We start from the raw sequence: 27406 nt of genomic DNA, 5'->3' as shown, positions 1-27406 counted from the left end.
AATTAGGTTTCTTCTGGGGGTCCAAAAAAGAAAGCCAGTATAATATTTATAATAAGTGTGAGTTTTTGAGGTACCAGTGTGTCACAAGTTTTTGAAGAACAGACAGTGGTTCCTGAGAAGGTTCTTAGAATTTTTTTGGTGAAATTAAGAAAACAGCATAAGAAATTAAGTTGAGTTGACTATTATTCATTGTCGTTAATGGCAATAAAATGTATCTAAATGAAAAAAGTTAGTGTTTATGTTGTGATCTATATTTGAACTGGAAATCAGAATTTAATTCCATGTAGCCACTGATGTTTCTAACACTCACCGACCTATTTTATTTAGACAATGCATTTAGCGTGATCTCATGCACTTACAGGTAATAGATCTGGACATCACTGGAATGAAAGTGGATGACTTTCTACAGAACACTACAGCTGAAATTCCTCATTCATGTATTGCTTCAGACTGGTGTTTTGTTCTTCCAAGGTAACACATTTGTTGAAATATTTTTAAATGTTCAGTGTTATTGTGTGTTATCCTGTCTGTTCATCGACCCTCAAATCTGTTAGTATGAGTATGTCAGGACTTGTGATACTATATGATTTTTCTGTTCAGAAAGTGTCATTGTATTGACATCATTAATGGAGGACAGTTATCAGTAGGTTTAATACTGTTGAGATCAAATAGAGGACACATTGCAGTAGGACTATAAGACTATTGAGATCAAATAGAGGATGCATATCAGTAGGTTCAAGCTTATTGAAATCAACTAGAGGATACATATAAGTAGGTTTAAGAGTGTTGTGATCAAACAGAGGACACATCCTTAGGTTTAAGACTATTCAGATCAAACCACATATCAGCAGGTTTAATACTATTGAAATCAATTACATGATGTGGATCAACAGGTTTAAGACTAATGAGATCAAATAGAGGATGCATATTAATAGATTTAAGACTACTGTGATCAAATAGAGGACACTTATGTATGTTTTGGACCTTTGAGATAAAATAGATGATGCAGATCAGTAGGTTTAACACTAATGAGATCAAATAGAGGATGGATATCAGTAGGTTTAAGACTGTATTGAGATCAAATCAAGGACACATATCAGTAGGTTTAAGATACCTGATTAGAACATACATTTCTAGCTACAGGTGACAACATTTACTGAGCTCAGACCAACTCAGTTTAGTAATTTGCAGGTCATTTAAAGCAAGTCTTGAAAATCATGAAAATGTTATTAAAATGGCACTAATTTCTCCATACACAAAGATAAATGCTTATTTTGGCACTTACTTGCATTTCATTGTCGTAGTATGGACAGTACAATACTGTAACTGTTTTACAACATACTGATAAAGTTGTAATTGCCAATGAAGTTGAAGGAACTTCAGTATCAGGATAGTACAGAGTAAAACATTTCTTCAAGTAAAGAAATCTTGATCTCTGATCAGTTAGTGCCATATGTGATATCTATTCCAGAACCTGATGGTAGACTTTGATTTCTGACATTTTTCATTGATATTTAACAAGGTTATTGGCCCTGTTTGTCTTTGAAATCTTTCTATTTTATGCTCTCTCTCTCTCTCTCTCTCACACACACACACACACACACAAACTACTACGAACTCTTCAATCTTCAATGTTTATCAGCATTTTGCATTGTTTTGGGATGAATCCTGTTTATCTTTTATTTTGCATTTTATTTCACATTGCATGGGCATTAATTAGTTTTTGTAATTTTCCAGATCTTCATAAGTGCACCCATTTATTTTACCAGTAATTTACTTATCTGTCTTTGGTAGTGATAAATTGTGAATAGTTTCATCTACATACTTTTGAGAAATTTACATCTGGCTGATCCATGAATGTGAAAAAATGTGCAGCAGTTTTGATTTGCCCAGCAAAGAAATTCTTAAAATAATTCTTTTTGTCTTTCAGTGTATTTTATCTTCAATTTGTAGTTGTTGTTGTTGTTGTTGTTGTTATAGGGTTTAACGCCATTTTTCAGCACACGATAGGCCATATATGGCGGCCAGTATTAATGGTGGAGGAAGAACCCGGGAAAACCCCGGAAAGAACCACTGACCCACGAGAAGCTACTGGCAAGCTTTCTCACATACCCACATTGGCTGAATCCGCGACTCGAACCCACGCAGACAGAGGTGAGATGGCAGTGATCCGTAACGGACAGCGCTTTAGACCACTCGGCCACTCGGGGCCCCTCAATTTGTAGTAATCTGTGGAATAAAAATTGTGCCTTGTCTCATCATTTCATGTCTTTTTCCATCTGTCATGAATTCTAACATGTCATTGAACTAATTTGAAAACTTGACAAATAATTTCCAATAATATTTTGAAAAATTTAAATGTGAATCTCACAATTTCCAACAAACATTTTAGATTGAAACCATATTTTAATGAAATGCAAATGTAACTTGTATCCCTGTTCAATAACGGAATATTTGTTAAATTTGAGCTTGTGTTAAGTTCTGAAGATACTTTCATTGAATTTAAGGTTACATTTTTAATTGTTATTTCATATCAACTGTTCATGTTTGAAATAACAATACTTTACTGGATTTCTTGAGGTTTTTCCTTTTACATAGCATGAAGAAAGGAAGGATTATAAAGATATCACATGATTTGCCTAGTGATTGCCCATTCCGAAATTACAAAGAATTGAAGAGGCACTGGAAAAATACTGTAAGTAAACCAAATAAAATTTCTTTATTATAAGATCCTATTATAAGATCCATCAGAGACTTTGTGATGTTCCTGGGGTAAAATTATACATCCATTTTCTAACAACTGAAGAATCATACCCAAACATCATTTGAAAATAGATCTATTTGATATTTTGGTGTTTATCTGTGTTATTGAAAATCATCATACACAAAATGAAAAATAAATTATCCACCATTTTTTAAATTCACCATCTTTGTATCATTAAATATTTGCAAATTATAGGTCATGAATAACTGCATTGTGTATCCTGCAGTGTATACTTGAGCTTGAATAATATTTAATGTAAAAAAGCAACTCTTTATTGATACAGATGCACCATGCTTGTTTGAACCTTAGGTATTTTTAAAAATTTTAATGGTCACAGGAAAGAAGTGGTGATTGTTTAGGACTGTCTGAAGAATTGTTTTATTGATGCCAAGTTTTAGGCTCAACTGACACCTGCATCTGGAATGTGTTGTCCATCAGAATTTTATATTTGCAACTTCCAAAATCCACTTGACCACGTTCATCAAAATTTGCATGGGAATAGATTGGGTTGTTCCACTTTGTTGTTTTTGTTGTTGTAGGGTTTAACGCCATTTTTCATCATATGATAGACTATACATGGCGGCCAGTATTAATGGTGGAGGAGGAACCTGGAAAGAACCACCGACCCACGAGAAGCTACTGGCAAGCTTTCTCACATACCCACATTGGCTGAATCCGAGACTCGAACCCACGCAGACAGAGGTGAGATGGCAGTGATCCGTAACAGAGAGCGCTTTACACCACTTGGCCACTCGGGGCCCCTGTTCCACTTTGTGTATTTTGCCTATGCAAATTAGCCTAATGGACTTTATGTGCACATTAGCCTAATGTATTTCTTTGTTTCTGTGAGGGAGTGTCAGACATGCAGTGGTCACACTAGTTACAATATTTTACCATGTTAGTTACTTATCAGATTGAGCTCTGCATTGGTGTGTTGTCCCAATGCTGTGTGAATATTACTGTGTCAGTGTATGTCATATGCATCAGAATAATGAATGTCAAATATGGTGTTTACAGTATGTGCAAATAATAAAATGCTACCCCTTACTGCTGCATTTCACCAAATCAAACTCCATGAACCAAGAATTCTACAATGTAATTTGCCCTGCTCACCAATGGTTCATCCATAGCAGAATCACAGCCGCATTTAATTATTTTGCCTTAAAATGAATCACTCCCACTGTTCTAGATCCTAAAATAATCATGTTTTGCATTTTAAATATGGAGTAAAATCTCACTTTAAAGAAATGTTGCAACTAATTATAAACTAGCCAATAATCTTTAATAAATCTTCTTTTTAACATTATCATTCATTAGGCAACAAAGATCAATACCTTTTGCTTCTTCAACATGCATCTCTTTGATTTGCCTAACGTGGAACAGATTGGATTTTTCCGCTTTGTGTATTTTGCCTAAATTAACCTAATGGACTTCCCACAAAGGGTTCGTAAAACAACGTCACCCTATCTATTGTCAGTCAATTATCAATGCAATGGTGGTTGTTTACTTCTGAAACCAATAAGTTTAATGGCCTTCATGACAGATTAACTGTATAAACTGCCCCGTGAGAGTTTTCATGAGCATTAAGCACAAGTGTGTACTTGTATTCAAGTTATACAGGGTTGACGTATGCATACTTTTCATTTTTTTGGATTCATGAAAATTCCAGGAGTTCGGTCCATGGTGTGCAGGTGTTTTTGTTGGCAGAAATCTGTTTAATTTGAACTATTTTCACAAAGAGAGTATCATTCGTATTGTGTTCCTGCTATTAAGCAAAGTTCAAGCAATTGTAATGGGATTGGGTGAAACTGTATAAGTTTGATCTTAATAGACAAGGAGATTAAGACACGTGTTAATTGATTGCAAGTTCCCAATGATCATTTTGGTCACACTTGCATGTGATGTGACATCTCTCTTTGATAAACATTAGTCAGCATCTGTGTTTTATTATATACCATATTTAGAAAAATAATGCCAATATTTTAGGACTTGTTTTGTTAGAGGAATTAATGTATGAAGTTCCATGTTAAGTGTCTTGAAGGGAGCTGTTTTTCAGTTGTCATGTGTAGATATTGTTTCTTTTTCAAGTGTTATATGTTTTTCTATTCCTATGGGAATTTTACATAATTTCATTTGTAAAAATTGAAGGCTGCAGATGAACACGATTCATGTGATACTGGCCAACATAATTTAATAGATGCAATTACCGTATTTACCGTATATACTGGGACACCATAAATTAATTTTGAAAGTAATTTTTTTTGTGTAATGTATGTTCTGGGACACATTGGTTTTCTTTGAGTCTTAAGTTGTGGGACAATATTTAAATAATTCAGAAGTTATGTCAAAAAATAAACTCCAACTGAAATTTTATATTAAAAAATATAAAACTGTGTAAATTTAATCGCTGCAGCTGCATCTCATCAACACAACCCTTCTCCTGCACACACATGATCCATTCTTTTGATGCATGAATATTTTTTTTAGTTTTATCATATCGTGAAAAATTGTTAGAGGCAACACATCACCTGAGCGAAAACTGCAAGGACTAAAGTCAGATTTTTTCAAATCTTCAACAATCTTGCTAATTCTCACACGTTGACCTCCATCTTATCATCAGCCTGCCCAGGAATGTAATCAAAGTACACTAGAATTCATCCATGTTAATGATCCTATTGTCTGTGAAATCATCTGCTTCTCTTCTGGCTTTCACAAATTCATCACGTGATTTTATTTTCTCCAAATATTCTGGGCAATGCTGTGTCATCGATGTCCATGCATGAAGCACTACATTGTGTCATTTTGAAATTTGTTACATTGTTTCAATTTATTTTCAAAATTCCCATGAATACCAGTGTAAAGAAACCAAAGTTAGCTTCCATACATCTTTGTATATTCAAAAATGAAAAAATTGGCACATTGAAAAGAATCTAAAGTCAGCGTCCGATGTCAGCCTTGCTTTGCAATAAAATAACCTTTGTATTGATATCCTTTAAAAAAAGAAATACCAGCTTCAAAGTATCTAAAGTCAGCTTCTAAGGTTGGCTTGCTTTGTAATAAAAATAACCTTTGTCATTGATGTTCTGTTGGTAAGTTTAAAGAAGGAGTTTACTGCTTGCTGCTGGTTGTATTTATTCACCACCCAGGCATCTGTGTGCTTGGCATCTGTAGTTATAATTAATACAAACAGGTATATAGTATATACAGCAATAACTTGCTTTAATGGTACTTTTGTAACCTGTGCTAGCATAAAGATTGTCACTTGCACTCAAGTGAATGTATTTTCAAAAAAATTATTTTTATTTGCAAGATATTGTCATATAGTTGACCTGGATATAATTCGATCTTGGTTATTTTGCACCTAAGACCATGTCATGCATGAATGGCTGTTTTCTTCAATTTATCAGTTGATTATTTCCCTCTCATTTCAAAATCGTTTGCTTGTCTTTCTGGCCTTCACAAATCCTTCACATGATTTTATTTTCACCAAATATTCTGGGTGATGCTGGGTCATCGATGTCCATGCACAAAGCACTATATTGTGTCCCTTTAAAATTTGTTCCATTGTTTTCAATTTATTTTCAAAATTCCCATGAATACAGGTGAAAAGGAACCAAAGTTAGCTTCCATACATCTTTGTATATTCAAAAAAAAATAAAATTGGCACACTTGAAAGAATCCAAAGCTGGCTTCTGAGGTCAGCTTGTTTTGGAATAAAATAACTTTTGTATTAATATCCTTTAAAAAAAGAAATACCAGCTTCAAAGTATCCAAAGTCACCTTCCAAGGTTGACTTGCTTTGTAATAAAAATAACCTTTGTCTTTGATGTCCTATTGGTAAGTTTAAAGAAGGAGTTTACTGCTTGCTGCTGGTTGTATTTATTCACCACCCAGGCACCTTTGTGCTTGGCATCTGTAGTTATAATTAATACAAACGGGTACATAGTGTATACAGCAATAACTTGCTTTATTGATACTTTTGTAACCTGTGCTAGCAAAAAGATTGTCACTTGCATTCAAGTGAATGTATTTTCAAGAAAATGATTTTTATTTGCAAGATGTTGTCGTATAGTTGACCTGGATATAATTCGATCTTGTTTATTTTGCACCTAACACCATGTCATGCGTGAATGGCAGTTTTCTTCAATATATCAGTTGATTATTTCCCTCTCGTTTGCAAAATCATTGCTTCTCTTCTGGTCTTCACGAATCCTTCACATGATTTTATTTTCACTAGATATTTTGGGTGATGCTGGGTCATCGATGTCCATGCATGAAGCACTACATTGTGTCCCTTTAAAATTTGTTCCATTGTTTCAATTTATTTTCAAAATTCCCGTGAATACCGGTGGAAAGGAACCAAGGTTAGCTTCAATATCTTGGCCATCTTTGTTTATTCAAAACAATAAAAATAAATCAGCACACCTAAAAGAATCCAAAGTTGGCATGCTTTACAGTAAAATAACCTTTGTATTGATATCCTTAAAAAAAAAAAAAAAGAGGCTTAAAAGTTTCCATAGTTGGCTTCTGAGGTCAACTTGCTTTGTGCTAAAAATAACCTTTGTCTTTGATGTCCTGTCGGTACGTTCAAAGAAGAAGTTGACTTCTCACTGCCAGTTGTGTTTATTCACCACCCAGGCATCTGTGTGCTTGGCATCTGTAGTTATAATTAATACAAAGGAGCATGATATCTATGAGTAAATAGTATACAAAGCAATAACTTGCACTCATGTGAATGTGTTTTCAAATAATGATTTTTATTTGCGAGATACTGTCATACAGTAGACCTGGATATAATTCAGTCTTGGTTATTTTGCACCTAACACTGTATCATGTGTCAATGACATTTGTCTTCAAGATATCAGTTGATTATTTCCCTCTTGTTTGCGATTTTGTTTGATCCACTTTTCAGTCAGATAACATATTTAAACCTTTGAACACAACCAAACACGATTTGTTTCTCAATGTTCATGTCAATGACGAACGTGTCATGTGTTATTGGACATTAGCGAAACACACTACTGTATGGAAGCCTATGCTACATATACAGATTTTGTGGATATATTTTAGTCTTTAATGCTCAGGTTGAAAAAAAGGAATAAATGATAACAATACAAGGTTAGTTTCATTCTTTTTATTATCCAGTAAGCATTTTGTTTATTTGGGGTGTCACAGCTGTGGAAGAAAGAATGCATTGGGGGTGGGGGGAAGCACAGATACAATACAAATTTATTTTGTTACGTCTTGGGACATATGACCTAGGTGAAAAAGTTTCACTGTAAGTTCTGGGACAGGTAAAAAAAAAAATTATTTTATCATGTCCCAATATATACAGTAAATATGGTAGTTATGATAAAGAAAACAAAATGCCAGAATGATAGTCACAGGATGAATCATTGGAGAAAATTTGGGCCAAAAAAATAAGAACTCATTGGAACATTAATAGTTTTATGCTCAGGGTGTCACAGCTGTGGAAGAAGGAATGCAGTGGCAACCCAAAGAATACCAGGTCTAGAACCTTTGGATTTTGATCCTAAATCTGCTTTGCAGAAATTTGTTACAGTTTGTTAAGCATAAAGTGAATGTAGGATGCTGTGTTGCTTAAATATTAAATGAAAAACTGTGAGCAGAATATAGTCATTTCTTCTTCTAGTACTTGGAAAATGTATTGATTTCAATTGGAATTAAGCTGATGAAATAAATTAATATAGAAAAGAAAGTGTAATCTTGATACCTTCTAGCTGGACATAAAATTAATGAATGGAAAGGCATTAAGAATTGTTATAGATGTTATCATCTGTTTTAATTTTTCTTTTTATTTATTCTAATACTAAATATTTCACATTAGAAGTATCTGATGACACATGTTAATAATACACACATGATCCTGATTATTGGAGAACCGTAGTATGAAAAATGGCACATGGGTCAAAAAATCTCTTTCTCTCTTTAAGATGACTTTTAAACTTGACTGTTGAGGGATTTAGGAATAAAAATCATGTTCGTTACATGATACATGTTCTGACAGGTATGTGTGAGACATTCAGATTTATACATGAAATGCCAGTTTGCCATCATGTATATCGAACTGTTACTCTAAATTGAAATTCTTTTTAACACATTAACCCCAACGACTTAACGGGGCATGAGGTAGTAGCCTACTGTCGAGCTCTGTAGCGTCATGGTCATGCATGATACACTAAAGTGGGTGGTATTATAGAAAGGTAGACAGACTTAGCTGTACAATAATACCAAATGATGTGGAATATCTAGTTGCACTATAAAATACAGATATAAAAAAAACATTTTTTTGAACAGACTTTTTTCTACCCAAAATTCATCCGTGGTCAGAATCCGATTTTGTGTCCAGATTTTAGACTTTTTGGTCTCAGATCTAAGGCAAACCGGTATGAACTGTAAACAGACAGATGAGCCTTTGCAAAAAGTAGGATAAAATGGGCATTTGGAATAAAGAGTGGTCTCCATAAAAAAAATAATGGCTCCGTTTAGCAAAAAAAAACACCAAAAAAAAGAAAAAAGAACTCCAAATTTTACCCTTCTGCTCATGCGCGAGTCAAACAGCCAATGAAAAACGATGTTTCTAACACAACTAGGCAGTATGTTATTGAAAGATCACCGGGGTTTTGGTGTTTTCGGATCTGTTCAGAAATAGCTTTCAAAATGTGTTTCCTACTCGATTTTCAGGCGAAAATGACAAAAAGCTCAGGGTTAATGTGTCAAACATCTTTTCAAAAAGTGTCCAAAATAAAAATAATAAATTTGACACAAAGCACTATGGCTTAAAAGGTTTCAAAGTTTGTACCTAAGTTTCCATCTGCAGTCAAGAATGGTTGCAAATACTAAACAGAAAAACCTTTAAATGATTTCTCAAAAACTGCTCAGTAGAATTTGACCAAATTTGACAAAAAATACTCAGGCATAAAAGCTTTCAAATTCTTACAATTTATTTCTATATACCATCAAATAAGGCTGCAACCATTAAATTTGAAAGATTTTTTTTTTAACTCTAAAACTGCTCATCAGAATTTTACAATTTGACATGTATCCTACCTTAAGGACCTAATGTTGAATGATTGGTACACAAATTACTGAGCTTTTTGCTTCCACTACATATCTTATGTTGATGGTATTGTTTGATGTTCTGTATTTCACTTAATGATGTTCAGTTATTATACTCCATGCCTTTGTATTGTTTTTAATCTATATAACCTGATATCATTTGCATTTCAGTATGGGTACAGATTGCCAGAATCAGAGGATGGAATGCTCTATTATCAGGTCAATTTCAGGCCCCTGGGGGACAGGTTATATTCATATCCTTTTTAGTTCCACAGCAAATTATATTTCAGCATCATTATTTCAACATTTCACAGAAACGTGGGGAGATAGGTGTGTAATGCCCTTGAACTCCTTGTATGTCTCGTATGCCTGATAATTTGCAAATGTGATCAGTGAGCCAAGTGTCAAAACATTTCAGACTTGGAACCTTAGGTGCTGCCTCAGATTCTATCCCTACCCATCAGTATAAAAACATTTTGGATTCCAACCAAGTAGCCATATATATACTTACTGGGAATGAAAAGACAAATTTCTACACATAACTGATTTTCACCCCTTGGTTCCATACCAACCGCAAGAGAATACGCCCCAGGGTTATTGCTTGCAACTGTTAAATCCCCACACTATAACCATATATGCACCTGATGGGCATGAAAAGACAAATTTACACATGAAACTGAAATTGCCCCCCACACCTACATCCGTGCCCTGAAAGATATAGCCATTAGGTTATACACCTCTCCCTCAATAACTCGCACACAATGGGGTCCACAAACATAGACTGCACTATAAGCAAGGCGCAAGTTGCCAAGGGACCTCATTGATCAAAATGTCCTTACATATCGTTAAATATTGCTTGGAAGGAAAATGTAAAAAAAAAATTATGACCTTTTTTAAATTTGATATTTCATAGTGCTGATTAAAATTTCCAGGACCTATCATTTTCAACGATGTAACAAACGATACATCAGAGTTTCCGTTACCAATTTTGAACACGATTTTCGTCAAGTTTAACAAATAGGGATCAATAATTTTGAGGGGTATTTTCTAGTTAAATAAATGAGATCCACGCCTGACGCCACATTATAAATGGGTTCGCGAGTTATTGAGGGAGTGGTGTAGCTTGAAAATTATTAAAATCCACACCCTATCAATATGTATATACTTGCTGGGCATGAAAATGCAAAATGCACATAATCAACTGACATTTGCCCATGGGGCAGCCCGTACTGACAGGATCTATATGTATTTTACAGATGCATAATTCTGTTGTTATATTTGTGAATTAAAATTTGGGACTATTCATAATATTAGGTCTGTGCAAATTGCTGATCAACTCTGAAGCATAATTTACTTTGATGTGAATAAAACTTTGACGATAAAGTGATAATGCTATTTTCAATATTTAGAATTTAGGTTTAGCTGTGAAATGTGAACATTCCTCCAACCATTTTCAATTCTTAAAGTTTCCTCCATTTCTAAACATTTATAATCACATCAGCATGTCGTTTGATTTCATACATGTGAAAGAAACAGGGATAAATGATATATTTAATTTTTATTATCTCTATTAGTAATTTATTCTCTCATCTGGCCATAGACCAGAAGAGCTTATGTTATGGCCTGTGTACATTGTCCAGCATCCAGCATTCATCAGCATCAGCTTGTTATTGCTACACTGCCTAAACTACTTTGAGGATTGCCACCAAACATTACAGACCTGTTTATCCAAAGATCTGGTTAGTTCTTAATGAAAATAGTGCCCCTTAGTTATCCAACATGGTTGCCATGGCAGTCATTTTGAACATTTTGTCATTGCAACTACTCCTAAACAAATGGCGAACATGAGGTTTTTGTTAAAAGGCTTCTGATGTCTCCTGGTTAAAAAATGAAAATGGTGCTGATCTGAGCAAAATGAAAATGGTGCTGATCTGATTTCCAATATGGTGGCCATCTTGAAAATCTTCTTAACACTAGTCTTAAACAGTTGGTCATATCAACATGGGGTTTTCACTAAAAACACTTCCTAAGATGTCTTTTTGGTTCTGAATTAAGGTGTTGCCATCTGATAACCAATATGGCCACCATTGCATTCATATTGAAAATCTCATTGCTACTCCTCCTGAGCAAATGGTTCACATAGAGAGAGGTAACTCACTTAATGACTTATATAGGACATGAAGTTTTCACCAAATAACTTTTTTGATACCTTACTAGTGCAAGATAAATGGGTGCTTTTTTGACATCCGTGAAAGCCACTATGGTGGACATGAATCCTGTTATCACTTGTCCTTTTTAATGGATGGTCATATCAACAATCATATATAGGTGCATCTCCTGAATGGATAGTTGTAGTGGCATGTGATTTTTATTACAAGACTTCTTATCTAGTTGATCCTAAATAAAAGTGGTGTTGATCAAACCATCAGCATCTTGAAAGCTTTGTTATACAGATCCTCTTTAAGGAGTGGTCATATTGACAGTTGGTTTCCACTAAAACGCTTCTTTCTATATCTTATTGGTCATAAATATAAATGATTTAAATGTGACTTAGCTCTCAAAAGTTTGAGAAATCTAACAAAAGCTGGTTTTCCAGAACAAATGGCTACACCAACATTCTTTTAAAAACTGCTTCTTTCTTGTATATATAGTTGTTCACATATTATAATGATGCTGATACAACTCCAAAATGGCTGCCTGGATGGCCATCCTGAAAATATGTATATGTCTTCCTCTTGAACAAGCAGTCATATTATTTCTGAAAAATACAGTTGCAGTATGTAACTAGTCTTTGAGGAATACATTTTTAAGTTGTTTCATTTAATATTTGAGAAGATTTATCTATTTATATTATACTTTGGAATTACAAAATACTAATCAATAATTTCAGACTAAATCACTATTTTGGACTTTTATTGTGAATTCTTTTAGAGACATTTTAGATTATATCATGGTGATACATGAAGACTATTAGCACCTTAATTCAAGGCTATTGGTAAATCAGTACTTCCAAGATTGGAATTCATTCAGAACACTATTGAAATTCATTTGGAATATACTCTATACTTTTGGACTTGCGATAAAACGTTTTTACTTTTGGGGATTTAATTCATAATACTGTAAGTTTTTTTAATATATTTCTACTTTGCATTATAGGAAAATAAATTATTCGTTGAGTTTTACTAAACTTGTTGCTTTTTGTTCTTTTCTGTCTCTTAGTTTAGGATCATAGCATCACAACACATTTGAATGAATAGCTTTCTGGCATTGATTTTAAAGTCGCAGTCTTCACTTAGGTTTTAAGCAGTATTGGCTTCTGAGCATGATAACACAAACTAGGCTGGAGTTTTATAATTTAACCTTTTTGTGGATATATCAAAAGAATACCTTGAATGATACCACTAAGCAGCGTTAAACATTAAACACAGGCTTGCAAGTTCACCGCACCTTTTCATTCTATGCCCTCCAAATCTTGACCCTAATTGTTTTGTTTCAAATTTAGTATATTGAAGAATATTAATACTTGGCCATTAAAAGAAGAAATGTCTGGAAATTCTTTGAGCTGATAGAGCATCCATCCCTTCAAGGGACTCAAGGGACTCTTATTAATACATGCCCAGTGATTTTTTAAGATAAGAACATTGATGCTTCTATTTTAAATAAATCTAAATCAACTTGGGATATGATAACCTACATGACAAAATATTAATTGCAAGAATTGTCTCCTTAACACACCCTTATTTATCCTGAGGTTTGTCTTAGAGCCAGGGAGATGCAGAAGATGTCAAGAGTTGATCCAAAACCAATCCTCAGAACTTTCTTGCAAGATCTCCAGAATAAACTGCCTTCTATCTGTGGACAGCCTCTCAGGCTTGTATCCAAGGCAAAAATAGCCACTCTGGAAGTATATCAGAGTAACCAGGTACATGTCAAATCAAACTTTAAGTTACACTAGCCTTCCAGTAACGGTCACATTGTCTATTCAGTGTCTTGTCTAGTTTTATAATCTATCATTTTCTTTTTTCATATTTCACTACTTTCTTTTTTTTCAAACTGTTGACTTAGTACCAGACTTTGAGAGTTGACAAGACATGTTGTGAGATTGTAGTAAATTCTTTGAGATTAATTTTTTATTGATGTATTATTTTGATGAAAGAGTTTGGGATTAATGTGATTTTAGTGTAATACTTATAGAATTAAATAAGGAAATGTTAATCCCGAGTTGTAACATGAACATATTTTATCTTTTTTAAAAATACATGGAGAAAAGGAATTATTTCTCTTACACACAGTAGATACATATTTTGGATGACTGCATGCCCACAACACATGTTTAAGGTCAAAGGATGAGCAATATGCTGTGTACTAGAGTACTTGGTCAGAGAAATGTAATTGTTATAAATAAGCCACATTTTTTTTTTTCATGTAAAGAAGTATCTGTTTCATCAGCTCATTTTATCCTGAATATGACTGTGGTTGTAATACCTCATTCTGTCCTGAATACGCCTGTGGTTGTAGCATCCCATTTTATGCTGAATACGAATATGGTCGTACTCTACTAGGTATGTGTGTAGTGTCTCTAAAAGTTGTTACACATCACAAATATTTGTGTACTTCTTCACTTATTCACCAACACAGGAAATAATTAAAGCATGCATGCACAGTGAAATTTTAAAAAAAGTGGTTGGAATGGTTGGAAAAGAAATTGTTGGTTTGAAAATCAATCGATAAAATGATGGATGACAACTCAGATATAAACATGGATGTTGAAAACAAGGATAGCGACATTGAAGTTGATGATTTGGATGATTCTGATGATATTGAGTTTAATGTTGGGTTAGAATTGAATCTAGTTGATGAAAGAGATGATGCATGGCTTCCTACACTTTTCGACAGTGATTTGGAGAATGAAGCTGACTTCGAAGACTTTCAAGAGGAATGAGTCCGGGATGTTTTTCACCTCGGTTGCAGACACAATTTAAAATGATAGAAGGGGCAACTACCACCTGTTGGGTAGAATTGCTGACCTGGGCAAGTCTAAGGCTTTCTATTCAGGAAGCCAAGTACCAGCAACATTGTTAGCTTGCCAGTACAACACTTGCTCAGATGCCTTCAATACTTATATTCCTGGCCCTTGAACAATCGAGCAGCAGGCCACATGCCCACTCCACTATTTTTTAAGTGGACAAGAATGTGTTCATGCCATGTCAAAGCTAGTCTAGAATGTACTCACTATGTCTTCCACATTAGATTTAAAGGCCAATTTCTTCACTGCTTCAGCCAACTTCAGTCTGATATAATGTGATGCATGTCTGTGGTCTACATCACTCTTGCCTCATCATACCCTGGCTTTATGGATGACCCTGGTTTGGTCACCATTCCTTTTTGGAGGAAAAACTGAAGAAGTTTGGAGGCAGGCAGCTCAGGAACTGCCTCTCCCACACAGGCGTTTTGAAATAATCAACCCCTACCACTGCTGAAGGATGATAAACAGACAAAGGATAAGGGATCTTTTCAATCAGTTGTGCAATATAGATCCCAGCACAATGCTAGGAGACAACAGTCTAACCAGGCAAAGAGGCAACCAAATAGAAGTTGCAAGAAACTCAGTTTCTCCACCTTTAAGCCTCCTAACTCTAAACATTGACCAACCCTCCCCACTGTCTACAGATAGCTGACCAGTGGACATCTGCTTCCTTCAATTTCAGATTTACTGGATCTCCCTATTCCTTCAGACCAATTGAGTGATCCAGTTCATTTTGGAGGGGCTTCTGATTTCATTTATTCAAACCAGCTCCTTTCTTTCTCTCCCCTCTTCACGGACATACTATATGTTAGGATGCCTTTCTACAGCTGGGGATATGGTCACTGATAGAAAAACAGGTGGTGGAGATTGTGCAAAGACCACAATTGCCATGGTTTTATTGAAGGCTGTTTCTTATTTGGAAGGCAAATGGCATGTTGAAGCCATTCATCAACCTGAGTTGCCTCAACTATTTTATTTCACCACCGAAATTCAAGATGGAAATGATGAGATCAATCCATCTCTATTTGATGGGACAAGTATGCCATCAGTCTTGATATGACTTATTTTCATGGCTCTATACACCCTGCATCATGAGAATTTCTATTATTTTACTTACATGGTCTAAGTCGTATCCTTGGCCTCATCATCAGCCCTCGGGTTTAAACCAAAGTTATGGGGTTTATTGTCTTTCAGTTCTGATTGACTTCAGAAACAATCTTCTCTCACTTTTAGATCATCTAGGCTTTCTAGTGAAGTAGGAAAACTCCAACCTCCTTCCGTCCCAGCTTTTCGTTCAACTGGGTATAAAGTTTATCACCAACTTGAATCTGGTACAGCTTCCTCGTGTTCACATAATCAGGATTTTAGAACTTGTCAAGTCTGTTGACAACAGGATTTGGATTTCACCAGGAGAATTCTTGCAACTCCTCAGATTATTCTGTGCAGCAGCAGACATGATCCTTCACAGCTGTCTTACAAATGATGTTGCTAACACAGTTATGGGAGCCAGGAGAGCAGCCTCTACACATTAACTTTTTAGAAATGAAGGCTATGATCAACACCTTTTACTTCTGGAAGAATTGACTCTTAGGCAAAACGGTACTCCTTTAGTTTGACAACTCTTTAGTGGTGTCCTGCCTCCTCAACAAGGAAGGTGGCACCAGATCTCCCCACCTATGTGTTCTGATTTAGCAGTTTCTACATTGGCATGACAATCTCCATATCAATGTACAAGTCAGACTCACTGTCTTGGCAAACACTGTACAGGAAAGGTTAAGTCCTTCACATGGAATGGTCACTGCATCAATTGGTCTTTATTTGGATCTGCATACTCAGGGGGTATCCAGTGATCAATCTTTGGTAACAAGCTGGAATCACAAGTTGCCCACCTTTGTCTCTCCAGTTCCATACCCAGAAACACTGGTTGTAGATGCTCTGTCAATCAGTTGGGACAGATTGTGTATTTTCCTAGCTCACCTACCTCCTATCCCCAGTCTTGGTACCAAATATAATTCAGAAGTTACTGGGTCAGGAATGAAAGATGATTCTGATAGCCCCTCTCCTTGGTTTTCAATCTACTGGATCTAGTGGTAGATCTGCCCATGAAGATTCTGGCCAACCCGAATTTCTCAAGCCAGCTTAGTCACTGGTGTTCCATCCCTGCCCAGACAATCTTGTTTACCTTTGGCTATGGTCTGGACAGCCTTGTGAGACAAACAATTTAAACCTTTGATTGTGGAGAGAATCTCATGAGCTGGAAGGCCCTCCACACTGTGTTGCCTATTTAATTAGGAGAATGGGTTATCATTCACATGGGGAACCCAGCCATAATTCCTAGAAGGATACCCAAGGTAAAATTTGGATGCTTATCATTCCCTCCTCCTATTACATATTCTCTTAATATAATGTGATTGGGGAAGCATTTGGAGGAGAACGCAAATTTTTTAAAAAAATTGTGTTTCTACAAGAATACTTTCCCAGTCACATTACTTAAAAACTCTTCCAACCACCCCGCCATTAGAGTGAGAGCTTCCTCATTAGTATATCACTCAGCTATAAAAAAAAGTGGCAACACCTGGCAATGGCAAGGATAAGTAATTGGCAAGAGTTATTGCCCTTTGTGTTTAGGAGATAGAAAAAGATGATTTTGTTGTATAGTCGGGCTGGATTCACGAGGTAGGAGGCTAATATTCCCAGCATAATGTGATTGGGTAAGTATTCTGGGAAAACATAAATTACTTAAAAATTTGCTTTTATAGTATACCACAACTGCTTCTGAATTGAAACTTAAAAGATTAAGTTCAGTCTTCAGTACCATGCCTTCCTTTTTCATACTTCACCTCCTTTTAAACCATACTTGTAGCTGATCAAAACAAAATTAGCACTTTAAGAGAGTGATAGGCTTGAGAAACTGTACTATGAAATTTGATTTTTTACATTTTGTAAAGTATTTTCAGATTTTTTAAAAATTGTTGGCAAGATAGAACAGGGAAATAAAGAGATGTGAAAAGCGTGAACTTAAATTTTTCCAGCAAGAAATAATTTCCATGTCTGAAAGGTAATGTAGTTTCATTTATTCGTTCTAGTTCACGAAGTGCTAATTTTTCTTGTTGCAGATATAATTTCTGAAGGAACACACAATCAAGCATCACTTGGCATGATCAGAAATCTTGTATTTTCACAAGTGAAAATATAGGAGTTAAAAATTTGACATACTTTGCCAATAAATTTCTTTATTTTTCACTGAAGTAAATAATAATAGATTTTATTTCTTTTTCTTGACTATTTCAGGCAGAACAAACCGTGCCAAACCTTACAAGCAGAATTCAGAACTCCCAAACTTTGTATAGAGGTAAAGAAGAAATGGAGAGATTATTCGCTAGGACACAGTTTACTTCCAAAATCTATCCTGTTAGTAGAGCATCCTCTTCTTTCCCCTCCTCTGGGTACATTACAACACAGATGGAACAAACTGCTTTTCACAGTCAAAATCTGACACCCCACAATGGTATTCAGAGCAGCTCAAAGGACATCATGGATAAAGACTCTCTTTTCACACCAGGTGGATTGTCAAAATTGTTTAGACCAGATTCAGTGCAAAAAGTTCTGCATAATAAATTAGAAAAAGACACGCTGTTTGGGGTCCAAGACCAAAGAGTCCCTGATCAGGCAATGAAAAACAAACCAAGAATCATACCGGTGTTCAAACCAATGAAGCTTGCACAGTGTACTCCTGCAGTAAGTAATATTGGACCAAGTACATCAACAGGGCCACGCATAGTTCCAGTCTTTACAGCTAAAACAATGATGGCTGGTGCCCTGCAGAAGTTAGAATCAACAGGCAATCTTGTACAAAGAAAGTCTGTCTTCTCTGGTCATAGAGATGATGTTAAGCAAAAGAACAGTTTTGTTTCCAATAGTGATCAGAAGCAGAAGCAGGTGACAAAAAGGGTAAATTCATATTGAGGACTGTTTTGAAGTTTGGATATACAGTAAAGTCTGAACTATCCACACCAGTTATCTTAACTTACAGTTCATCCAAACTAACTCCATGGTCCCTAAAAAACGTGTGTATATGTGTTTATATATATATGTGTGTGTGTGTATATATATATATATATATATATATATATATATATATATATATATATATATACACACACACAAATATGATCTTGTTTGCTGTGAGTTTGTTTTGTGCGGTATCAGTTTTTGTGGATTTTGTGGCTGCTACAGGCCATAATATATAAACAATTATCTTTCTTTGGAAGTACTAGGACCCCATTCCTCCAATATATATTTTTAAGCACTGAACATATTCTAATTTTGTTTATTTGCAAAACCAGGAAAATTCATATCCACAAAAATAAAAGAATTCATTGTATAGTGGTATTTCAACATAAAGCCCCTCACTCTACTGATGCCCTCTTACAGTGCATTTAAAAGCATAGATGATATTAAAATGGTCATTTGGGGGGGGGGGGAGGATAAATTGTTACTTCCTAAAAAATTTAACTTATTTGTTTGATGCCAGTTTCAGGGCTGCATGACCTGACACTATTGATTTATTAAGCAATATTTAGGTTGACCAGAAATTTGTGAATTTGGTTGAAGTGTAATGTTGCAAATGGAAAGATCTAGACTGCATACTTAGTCGATGGCTGAATGTGTGTGTGTGATCTGGATTTTTAATGTAGCTTTAAGTATTTTAGTCTTATTACTACAGTGTCTGCAGTGTGGCTGTTTACATTGATGTATAATACTGGGGCATCATGCAGCAGAAATGTAGCATCATGTTTCACCTATCCACATTATGCTGACATCAAGGTGACCAGTCCTAATACTAACATCTTAATACTGAGTGCCAAGCAACACAGCTGCTAGTACCATTTTTATAAGTCTTTGGTATGACTCAGTTGCGACTTCCTGCATCTGAGGCAAATGCTTGAACCCCTTAGGCCACTAAAGTGGTATAATCAATGGCTGAAGAACAAATGGATAATCTGAATGTTCATTTAATTAAAGCCGAGATAATCCTTTGCCTGACAGAATGTTTCATTAAATTAAATAGATAATCTCACAATATACACAAATTTGTTTACAGTGCCTTGTGCTGTCATTACTAGGAACACAAAGGATGAACAAAACAACAATCATTGATAATAATGACAAGAATAATAATCATAAAATTAATAATTTTAACAACAACAAATAATGGACCTAAATTAGGATTTAGTAATCACTTAAACATTTATTCATAGTATCTAGACTAAAACTAAATGTATATTCCACAGGTAAATTACTCGTAAATAATTGCACGTTTTTGCAACATTTAGATTTAAATCATGCAAGTTGATGCATTTAAAGTGAAATGTTGAAAAGTTTACTTAACAAAGGTGAATCAAAAATTTAAATACTTTTAAAAAATGGTGGTGAGTAAGTAGTTTATTGGGGTTATTTTGCATGGGGGAAAAAGTCATTGTATATAAAGAAAACAATTTTTGCAGCCAGGGCAAGTTTAGTTTTTTTTGTTACTGGGCAGTTAAGTTGAATTTTCACTTGACCAGTGGGCAACGGGTAATACAGGACATTTTTCCAGTCCAGCTAAATAAAAGATATGACTATCATTCATTTACTAAAATATTTAAACTGTTATTGTACAATATGCCAAATATAAAGCTGAAATAATTCCTTATCTTTTTTATTGAAATCTCCATTTTGTATGACTGCTAAAATAACCCATTGGATAGTATTTTCAAAGGGGAGTTTGCGTCAGATTTAAGAGATTATATTACTTTCTGAGACTTGTTGTTTTTAAAGATGGTCACAAGTGTTCAAGATCACTGGTATTTAGATAATATAAATTTTCCTGTATTTTTTTTCCTGAGGGTGAAAAATGTTTTTGTTCTGCATACATGATATTTTTATACCATTTCAGAAATCAACTATTAAAGAGGCCAGGAGTAATCCTTCAAAGTTGAAGAAACCAAGAACAAAGGGAAATGCAGTCATTGAGGTGATTTAGAGTCTTTTTATCAAACCAGTTTTAACAATAAAGGCAGTTACCTTAACATAATGCTCACTTTGAACTCCAAATTTGCTTTTATTCCTTGCTGGAAAGACAAAAGGCCAGTTTCTTAATTACTGGCTGGAGATGTTTGCTAAGGTAGCTCAGGTGACGGAGTCATAAATAGCATTGTTTTGGCTGTCACAGCTTTGAATCATGGTCTGGCTCTGAATTATTCACCACTGTGACATTTGTGGACATACAAACAGCCATCATACTTGCTGTAGAATTTGATGCTCATTCTCAGTAGGTCTGTCTGGTCATAGTAGATGGAGGAAGGGCTTTGTTTTAAAAGCATGGGGAATATGTAACTGGAACAGGTGCAGGATCTCAGTTCCAATAATTTGGAGCCTCCAACCCATACAATTTCTTTAAGGATTACTGAAAGACCCTTAAATTACAGACTTGTGTAACAGTAGCATAAAATATAGGAAAATATAGTCACAGTCAGTTCCATACATTGACTTGTCGTAGTTTGGTTAAGATGTTTTTTTCTTCTGCATATTAGACTCAATGGAGTTGGCCATTAAATTAGACTAACTTTACAGAGGATGTGTCATGCACTTTAATCAACCTGTGTTATTTTATATATTATATCTTTGTAATCAAGCACTGCTTTTAGATTATACCATTGTCTGGAAATGTTATCCATTAAACAAAAATACACTGAAGGTGAAGGAGGTAGTCAGATATTAAACGGTCCAAGGAATCAGTACAGAACTTGCCAATCTGTACATTTTCCGAGGTTATACTTGGAATTTTGACCTAAAATCTTGGAAACCTGGGAAACCTTGGAAGATGATATACTTTGTCCAAGGTTTTATAAGCAAACCTCAGACATTATATTGTACATTAACAAAAACCTAGGAAATACCATGGACAAAGCCTTGGACCTGAGAACTTAGTTTATTTTTGGCTCGGAAAAACCTTGGAAATAAGAACTTAGTCTTTTTTAGCTTGGACATAGCTCAGAAATGTAGACTTAGAAATTTTTTAGCTAGGAAATGGACTTGGTCTGTTTTAACTGTGCACATAAGAGATATCTCTATATTTATTCAGAACGCACTTTTACAATTTATTAAAATGAATAATGTTTGTCATTACCAAAACGACTAACAAGTCTAGGATTTGAATTAAAAAATCGACTTAAATAATGATTGATTGATGTGGGTTTTACAGTGTACCATCTCAGTTCAGGCATCATGGTACCAAACAGGATCACAGATTTTGGTTTCACAACTTATCTAAATGGAGATAAAATTTGAGATAAAGAAACAAAACCTATATACACACTAGAAACCCACCCACCCCCGTTAGAAAAATTCTTAGCATCCATATAAAAACTGTATGACACTATTTGTCACATTAGTTACAAGAATAATAATTATAAATATACAACCGAGTCTGAAAAAATTGCATGGATGATTGGCATGGCACTATTTTTAATTCTCATTTTTAATATGACAACTGATAATAGTACAGTTACAAAGAAGTTTAATCCCTTTCAGAATGATTTGGGAGGAATACACCAAACACTTGATTCTCTTTTCTGACAACAAAATGGGGTTGAACTCTGCTTGTACAGCACTGATTCCATCTCTGAAACACATAATCCATTTGTGGATTTCAAAAATATTAAATTTGGAGATTTTAAAAATATTAAATTTTACAAAGAAAGTTGGCTTTGATGTTTACATAACATGAATAATTACTTCCAGAGTTATTGATGACATAAATTTGAACAATGTTTTCACTTTGAGTTTAAACTAGTTCATATACGATTCAAGTATTCATGAAATGTAGACAAACAAGGTACTGTACAATACATTTTCCAAGTAAAAAGGAATCCTCATTTAAGCTTTGCAAAGCCACATCTGTCCTTTCTGTGATCACATAAAAATGTATGTCAATAGTTAAATTGTAGCTAAATTATGAGTGGTAAATGATGAAGTAAAAACACAAGCTTGTGTTAGTGTACTTGATAAAAAATTTAATTTATACACCTTAATTCTAACACCTGAAGACGAACTCTTCCCTCTTTATTTCCTTTGGACACAAATAGTTTATCAGCTACAAGTACATGGCAAGTTATCTGTGAAGGAGGTATCTCTGAACTTCAGTAGCTTCTCCAATTTATTTTGTTTCTTCAAATGCATTTGTAAATGAATTCTGCTTCTTGACCTTGCTTGTCTTTTAAAAACACCGATAATGTCACTGCTTTGTTAATGTCTCCTTTGTATATATGTTTATGAGAACACCGCACCCCACCCCATGTGTATTTCCTATTGCATTGGTACTAAGCACTTCAAGTTTTGCCAGGAATTTGTTTATATTTTTAACCCAAGGAAAAAGTGCTAGGGTTGGCAGCTTAAACAACAATGGTTGACCGTCTATGAACTTTTATTTTTTTTGGCCTGATATGGCACTTCTGGTCTGCGGACGATCAGAATCTGGGAGATAATTTTATCTTATAGAACAAAACTTAGATAACTGAAGGACCCTACGTATGCTCGTAGCCGGTGCTTATCTACTTACTGCTTTTAAATTTAAAAAATACTTAGTTCTGGGAAATATTTCTTTTGCATTCTTCCATTGGTTGCAGAGCATGGAATTATCGAATCACAGCAGTTGATTCATCAATCAATTTTGTATGCACCATAATAATAAATTCAAAAGTGGTCCGTTGAAAGCTAACTGGTCTGTGAAAACTTGCCTTTTAAAGGAGTGGATTCATTGATGCCATAAGTTGTTTGTGTTATGTATATGATAATCCTAATACTGGAAATGTTTGTAATTCCAAAACATTGTTCAGCCGAGAAAGGCTCTCAAAGATTACAAAGTCAGAGATTTGGTGTCTGCAAGGTTGCCAAGTTTTGGGATTACAGAAGGAATTATTGGAAGGATTGTAGGTAAGTTCATTTCTTTTTTTATTATATTACATTAAATTTGGAAACAATAAGAACATTTATTGGCTCTCATTTCATAGGACTTAAGTACACTGCATCAGTTTTTCAGTCGATTGCATCTGTTTTCCGTGGGAATGGGGTTGTTTGGCTAACTATAAATACTGTATGATGTCCTTTACCCACTAGGCATTGCGCCATCAGCCGTATTGTTTTCGGACAAGTAGGTCTACAGCATCAGTAAATTTTATTGTTTTCATTCTTTATCTCATTGATAGCTTGTGTGTGTTGTAGAAGAGGGATTTTTAAAAAAAAACAATTGTCATGAAACAATGGTAAGGAAATTGGACTGAGCGTTATGCTTCTATGCATTGTTTAATCCTTATAGATATATGATAATAATAATAATCATAATAATAATGATGATAATAATCTCTTATTATTGTCATTGTTTTTCTAATTTTATCTTTGTATGATTCAGTTGTAATTCTTTGAAAGTAAATTACAAGACTTTAGTGCTTTTTAATTATAAAAATTATTTAACTATGCCCGTTTTGAATAGAACAGAGCAAACTAACCCTTTAACATTATTTGTATTTAGAAGAAAAGAATTAATGGTTTTAATTATTTATTATCATTATTAAACATGAAAATTAAGTCATGCTTAAAATCATTGAAAGAACAATAAAATCTGAAAAATATTTAATGACTCAGATGGATCTTAGAATAACTGTGTACGTAATTAAATGAGAAGAATAGGTTTATGAATAGTTTTTAAGACATGTAAGAATAGAATAGAACATCCATGCATATAGGTTGTTAGGCAGCAAGAAAATCTACAAAGCAATCGATCATATTCATTACTGCTTAAGTACACTGATAAAAAGTTATATAACTTTATCCATTTTCTTTAAGTACAGTATTATGATTTAAATAATTGTACTGGCCTTCAAGAACAAACTTAAAGACCTAATAATGTTTCCTACCTTAAATATTTTCAGCGTGTTTTTTTGTTTTCTAATTTCATGGTGTTTGTTTTTTGTAATCATATCATTATATATGCTTTTTATGTTATAGGTGCTGTCTAATGTTGTAAAGCGCTTAGAGCTTCTAAAGATTAGGTGCTATACAAAGTCCTCATTATTATTATTATTATTGTTATATTATCGTGTTTGTCTGAAATTGATGCTGCATTCTACTTTATAGACCTTGCAAACCCAAATAGTATATGCCCTTCAATTTGTGCACCATATTAAAATGATTAATGCCCATGCATGTCATATATTGATGATATTAAATAGTACATAAATTGGATTTCTTTTGTTTGACTAATCTAAAAGGAAATATGGTGTTCATGATACTGATCTTATGCTCTATTTTACCTGTTGCATATGAATTAGCAAAAATGCAAGCATCACTGATCTCTTAACTTTATAAAGGATGTCAGGTTACATAAAATGATTATTATTTTTATTTTTAAAGGCCAACCTGCTAAACCACCTTTTTTCCCAGCAATAAACATGGATATATGTATTTGTTTCCCCAAGTAATCAGTTCCCATCACTAGTATGTGGCATGGAATGTATTGCATATTATTTGAAAAGTTTGCACTTTTTTTTGAAAATGTAGGGTTGAAAAAAAGTAAAGATGCGAATCCACAATCACCAAAACCACCAAAAAACAGCCAAGACAATGGCAACAAAATAGACCACCAAGATGGTATCACCAATACTAGACTAAGACTAAGTAACACCAAAAAGTCCAAGGTAAGATAAAGATGCAGCAATTTCAAACTTTCTGAAAACTTTATAAGAAACAAACACTGTGTATCTTTAAAGGTTGATTACAGCAGCCTGGAACACTGTATTATCACGGTACTTAATGTTGTTATCGGTGCATATTAAAACTGATCTGTTATTGCAGTGATTGTCTTCAGTAATTCTGTAAACTGCATATGGTGGCTGACCCAGATTACTGTATCATGGGGGAACAACTCTATTATGACAGTATGTACCTAACTTACATATTGTTGCATGCACATATTATAATAAACATAAATTTCAACTTAGTGATAAGATGGAATGTCCACGCTTGCACTGGCTGAATATATCCACCAAAATAAAGGATGCAATGACTCAAATGAATGCACTTATGTCCATTTAGGTTGAAATCCACAATAACAACAAGAGAAATTAACAGTGAAAAAATATATATCACTTATTATGCATTTTAAGTGCAGTGTGGGCAGAGAAATCTATATAATAATAATAATAATGAGGACTTTGTATATAGCGCCTAATCTTTAGAAGCTCTAAGCGCTTTACAACATTAGACAATACCTATAAGATAAAAAACATATAATGATGTGATTACAAAAACGAACACCATGAAATTAGAAAATAATTAAAAATTCATGCTGAGAATATTTAAGGTAGGAAACATTATTAGGTCTTTAAGTTTGTTCTTGCAGTCGAAGTAAGGGAGTTTTGAGAGCCCTTTTGAATGTGATCACTGTGTCTTTGTGTCTAAGTTCAGTGGGCAATTCATTCCACATTGCTGGGCCCTGGTATGCAAAAGAACGCTGTCCATATGACTTTGTTTTCATAGTAGGAATAATGAGTATACGATTGTCAGAATCTGTTAATAATATTATTATTAATACTGAAATACAGTGTGACCCTGCTATAACGTGCCCCGCAATAATGCAGTTGTGGTGTGCCTCTCTAAATTTCATATTCATTCACATACGAATTTTTTTTTTTAAAGTACATGAAATAGTGTATAAAAATGTATTATAATTTTGGGGAAGAGATCATGTAGGAATTTGAATATAATACAATCATGGCATGGTTCCTGAAAATTTAAATGTGTGTATGTGTATTTTTCTTGTACCTGGATTTTTTTTTTTTTAGTACAAGAAATAGTGTGTAAAATGTTTATTATCATTTGGGGGAAAGAGTTCACATATGAATTTGACCATAATACTGTTGTGGCATAGCTTCTGAAATTTAACAATTTCACTAGGTTCTTGAAGTGTTATGCCAAAATAAACATTATCGGAAATGTTACTTATTACTGATCCATGAGTAAAGCCAGGAAGTCGCCTTTGTGATTGTCTTCAATATATCTTCAGTAATTCTGTATACAATCATTGCTGAAACAATAGCCGACATGTGTTTCTTCTTTAACTGCATACACAACCAAGCAGCAGACAAAGCAGTGGTTGATAAAAAATTATCACAGTTTAAAAAACATCAAAAAATGAAAGCTGCCAACATGTTTGCTGGGCTTGGCGGTGTTATTTGATGCGATCAGTTGACCAGTAAATAATGTCTACTTTATTAGCTGGAAGTTGAAAGGGTATGAAATTGTACATGTGTTCAGCTTAAAACTCTTTATAAAAGTATTTTTCACATGTTTCTTTCAATATTCACAAAATCTGAAGTAAAAGTTAATTGCATGCTAAAAGCATGTGTTGTTTGTTAATTATTCTTGCTGTAGTCATTCAAATGAATAGGTGTGAAAATGTTAATTATTGGGAATTTACAGTGGATAAAGGTACATGG

The 27406-nt window shown here is 34.3% G+C and overlaps 1 protein-coding gene across 7 annotated transcripts in view; it reads left to right on the top strand.

Annotated features, from left to right (window-relative positions):
* LOC149780858 (uncharacterized protein C18orf63-like) overlaps positions 1 to 27406 on the top strand; it is an 84013-nt gene that overhangs the window by 46838 nt on the left and 9769 nt on the right. For 4 of the 7 annotated variants that reach the window (XM_089937953.1, XM_089937958.1, XM_089937954.1 and 1 more), the window contains 8 exons: positions 362 to 471; positions 2599 to 2695; positions 10016 to 10098; positions 13586 to 13766; positions 18162 to 18821; positions 20809 to 20886; positions 23750 to 23846; positions 25470 to 26135. In XM_089937953.1, coding sequence (XP_089794079.1) covers positions 362 to 471; positions 2599 to 2695; positions 10016 to 10098; positions 13586 to 13766; positions 18162 to 18821; positions 20809 to 20886; positions 23750 to 23846; positions 25470 to 25615 — 1452 coding nt within the window. In that variant the 3' untranslated portion in view covers positions 25616 to 26135. Of the gene's footprint in view, positions 1 to 361; positions 472 to 2598; positions 2696 to 10015; positions 10099 to 13585; positions 13767 to 18161; positions 18822 to 20808; positions 20887 to 23749; positions 23847 to 25469; positions 26136 to 27406 lie in introns of those variants that run through there. The other 3 variants (XM_089937956.1, XM_089937957.1, XM_089937955.1) reach the window with 2 other exon arrangements.

Source organism: Sinohyriopsis cumingii, chromosome 16 (assembly GCF_028554795.1).
Source record: "Sinohyriopsis cumingii isolate HCF-2022 chromosome 16, ASM2855479v2, whole genome shotgun sequence".
Taxonomy (NCBI): domain Eukaryota; kingdom Metazoa; phylum Mollusca; class Bivalvia; order Unionida; family Unionidae; genus Sinohyriopsis; species Sinohyriopsis cumingii.
Note: the sequence above shows the minus strand (reverse complement) of the source record. Positions and strands in the feature narration are given on the sequence as shown.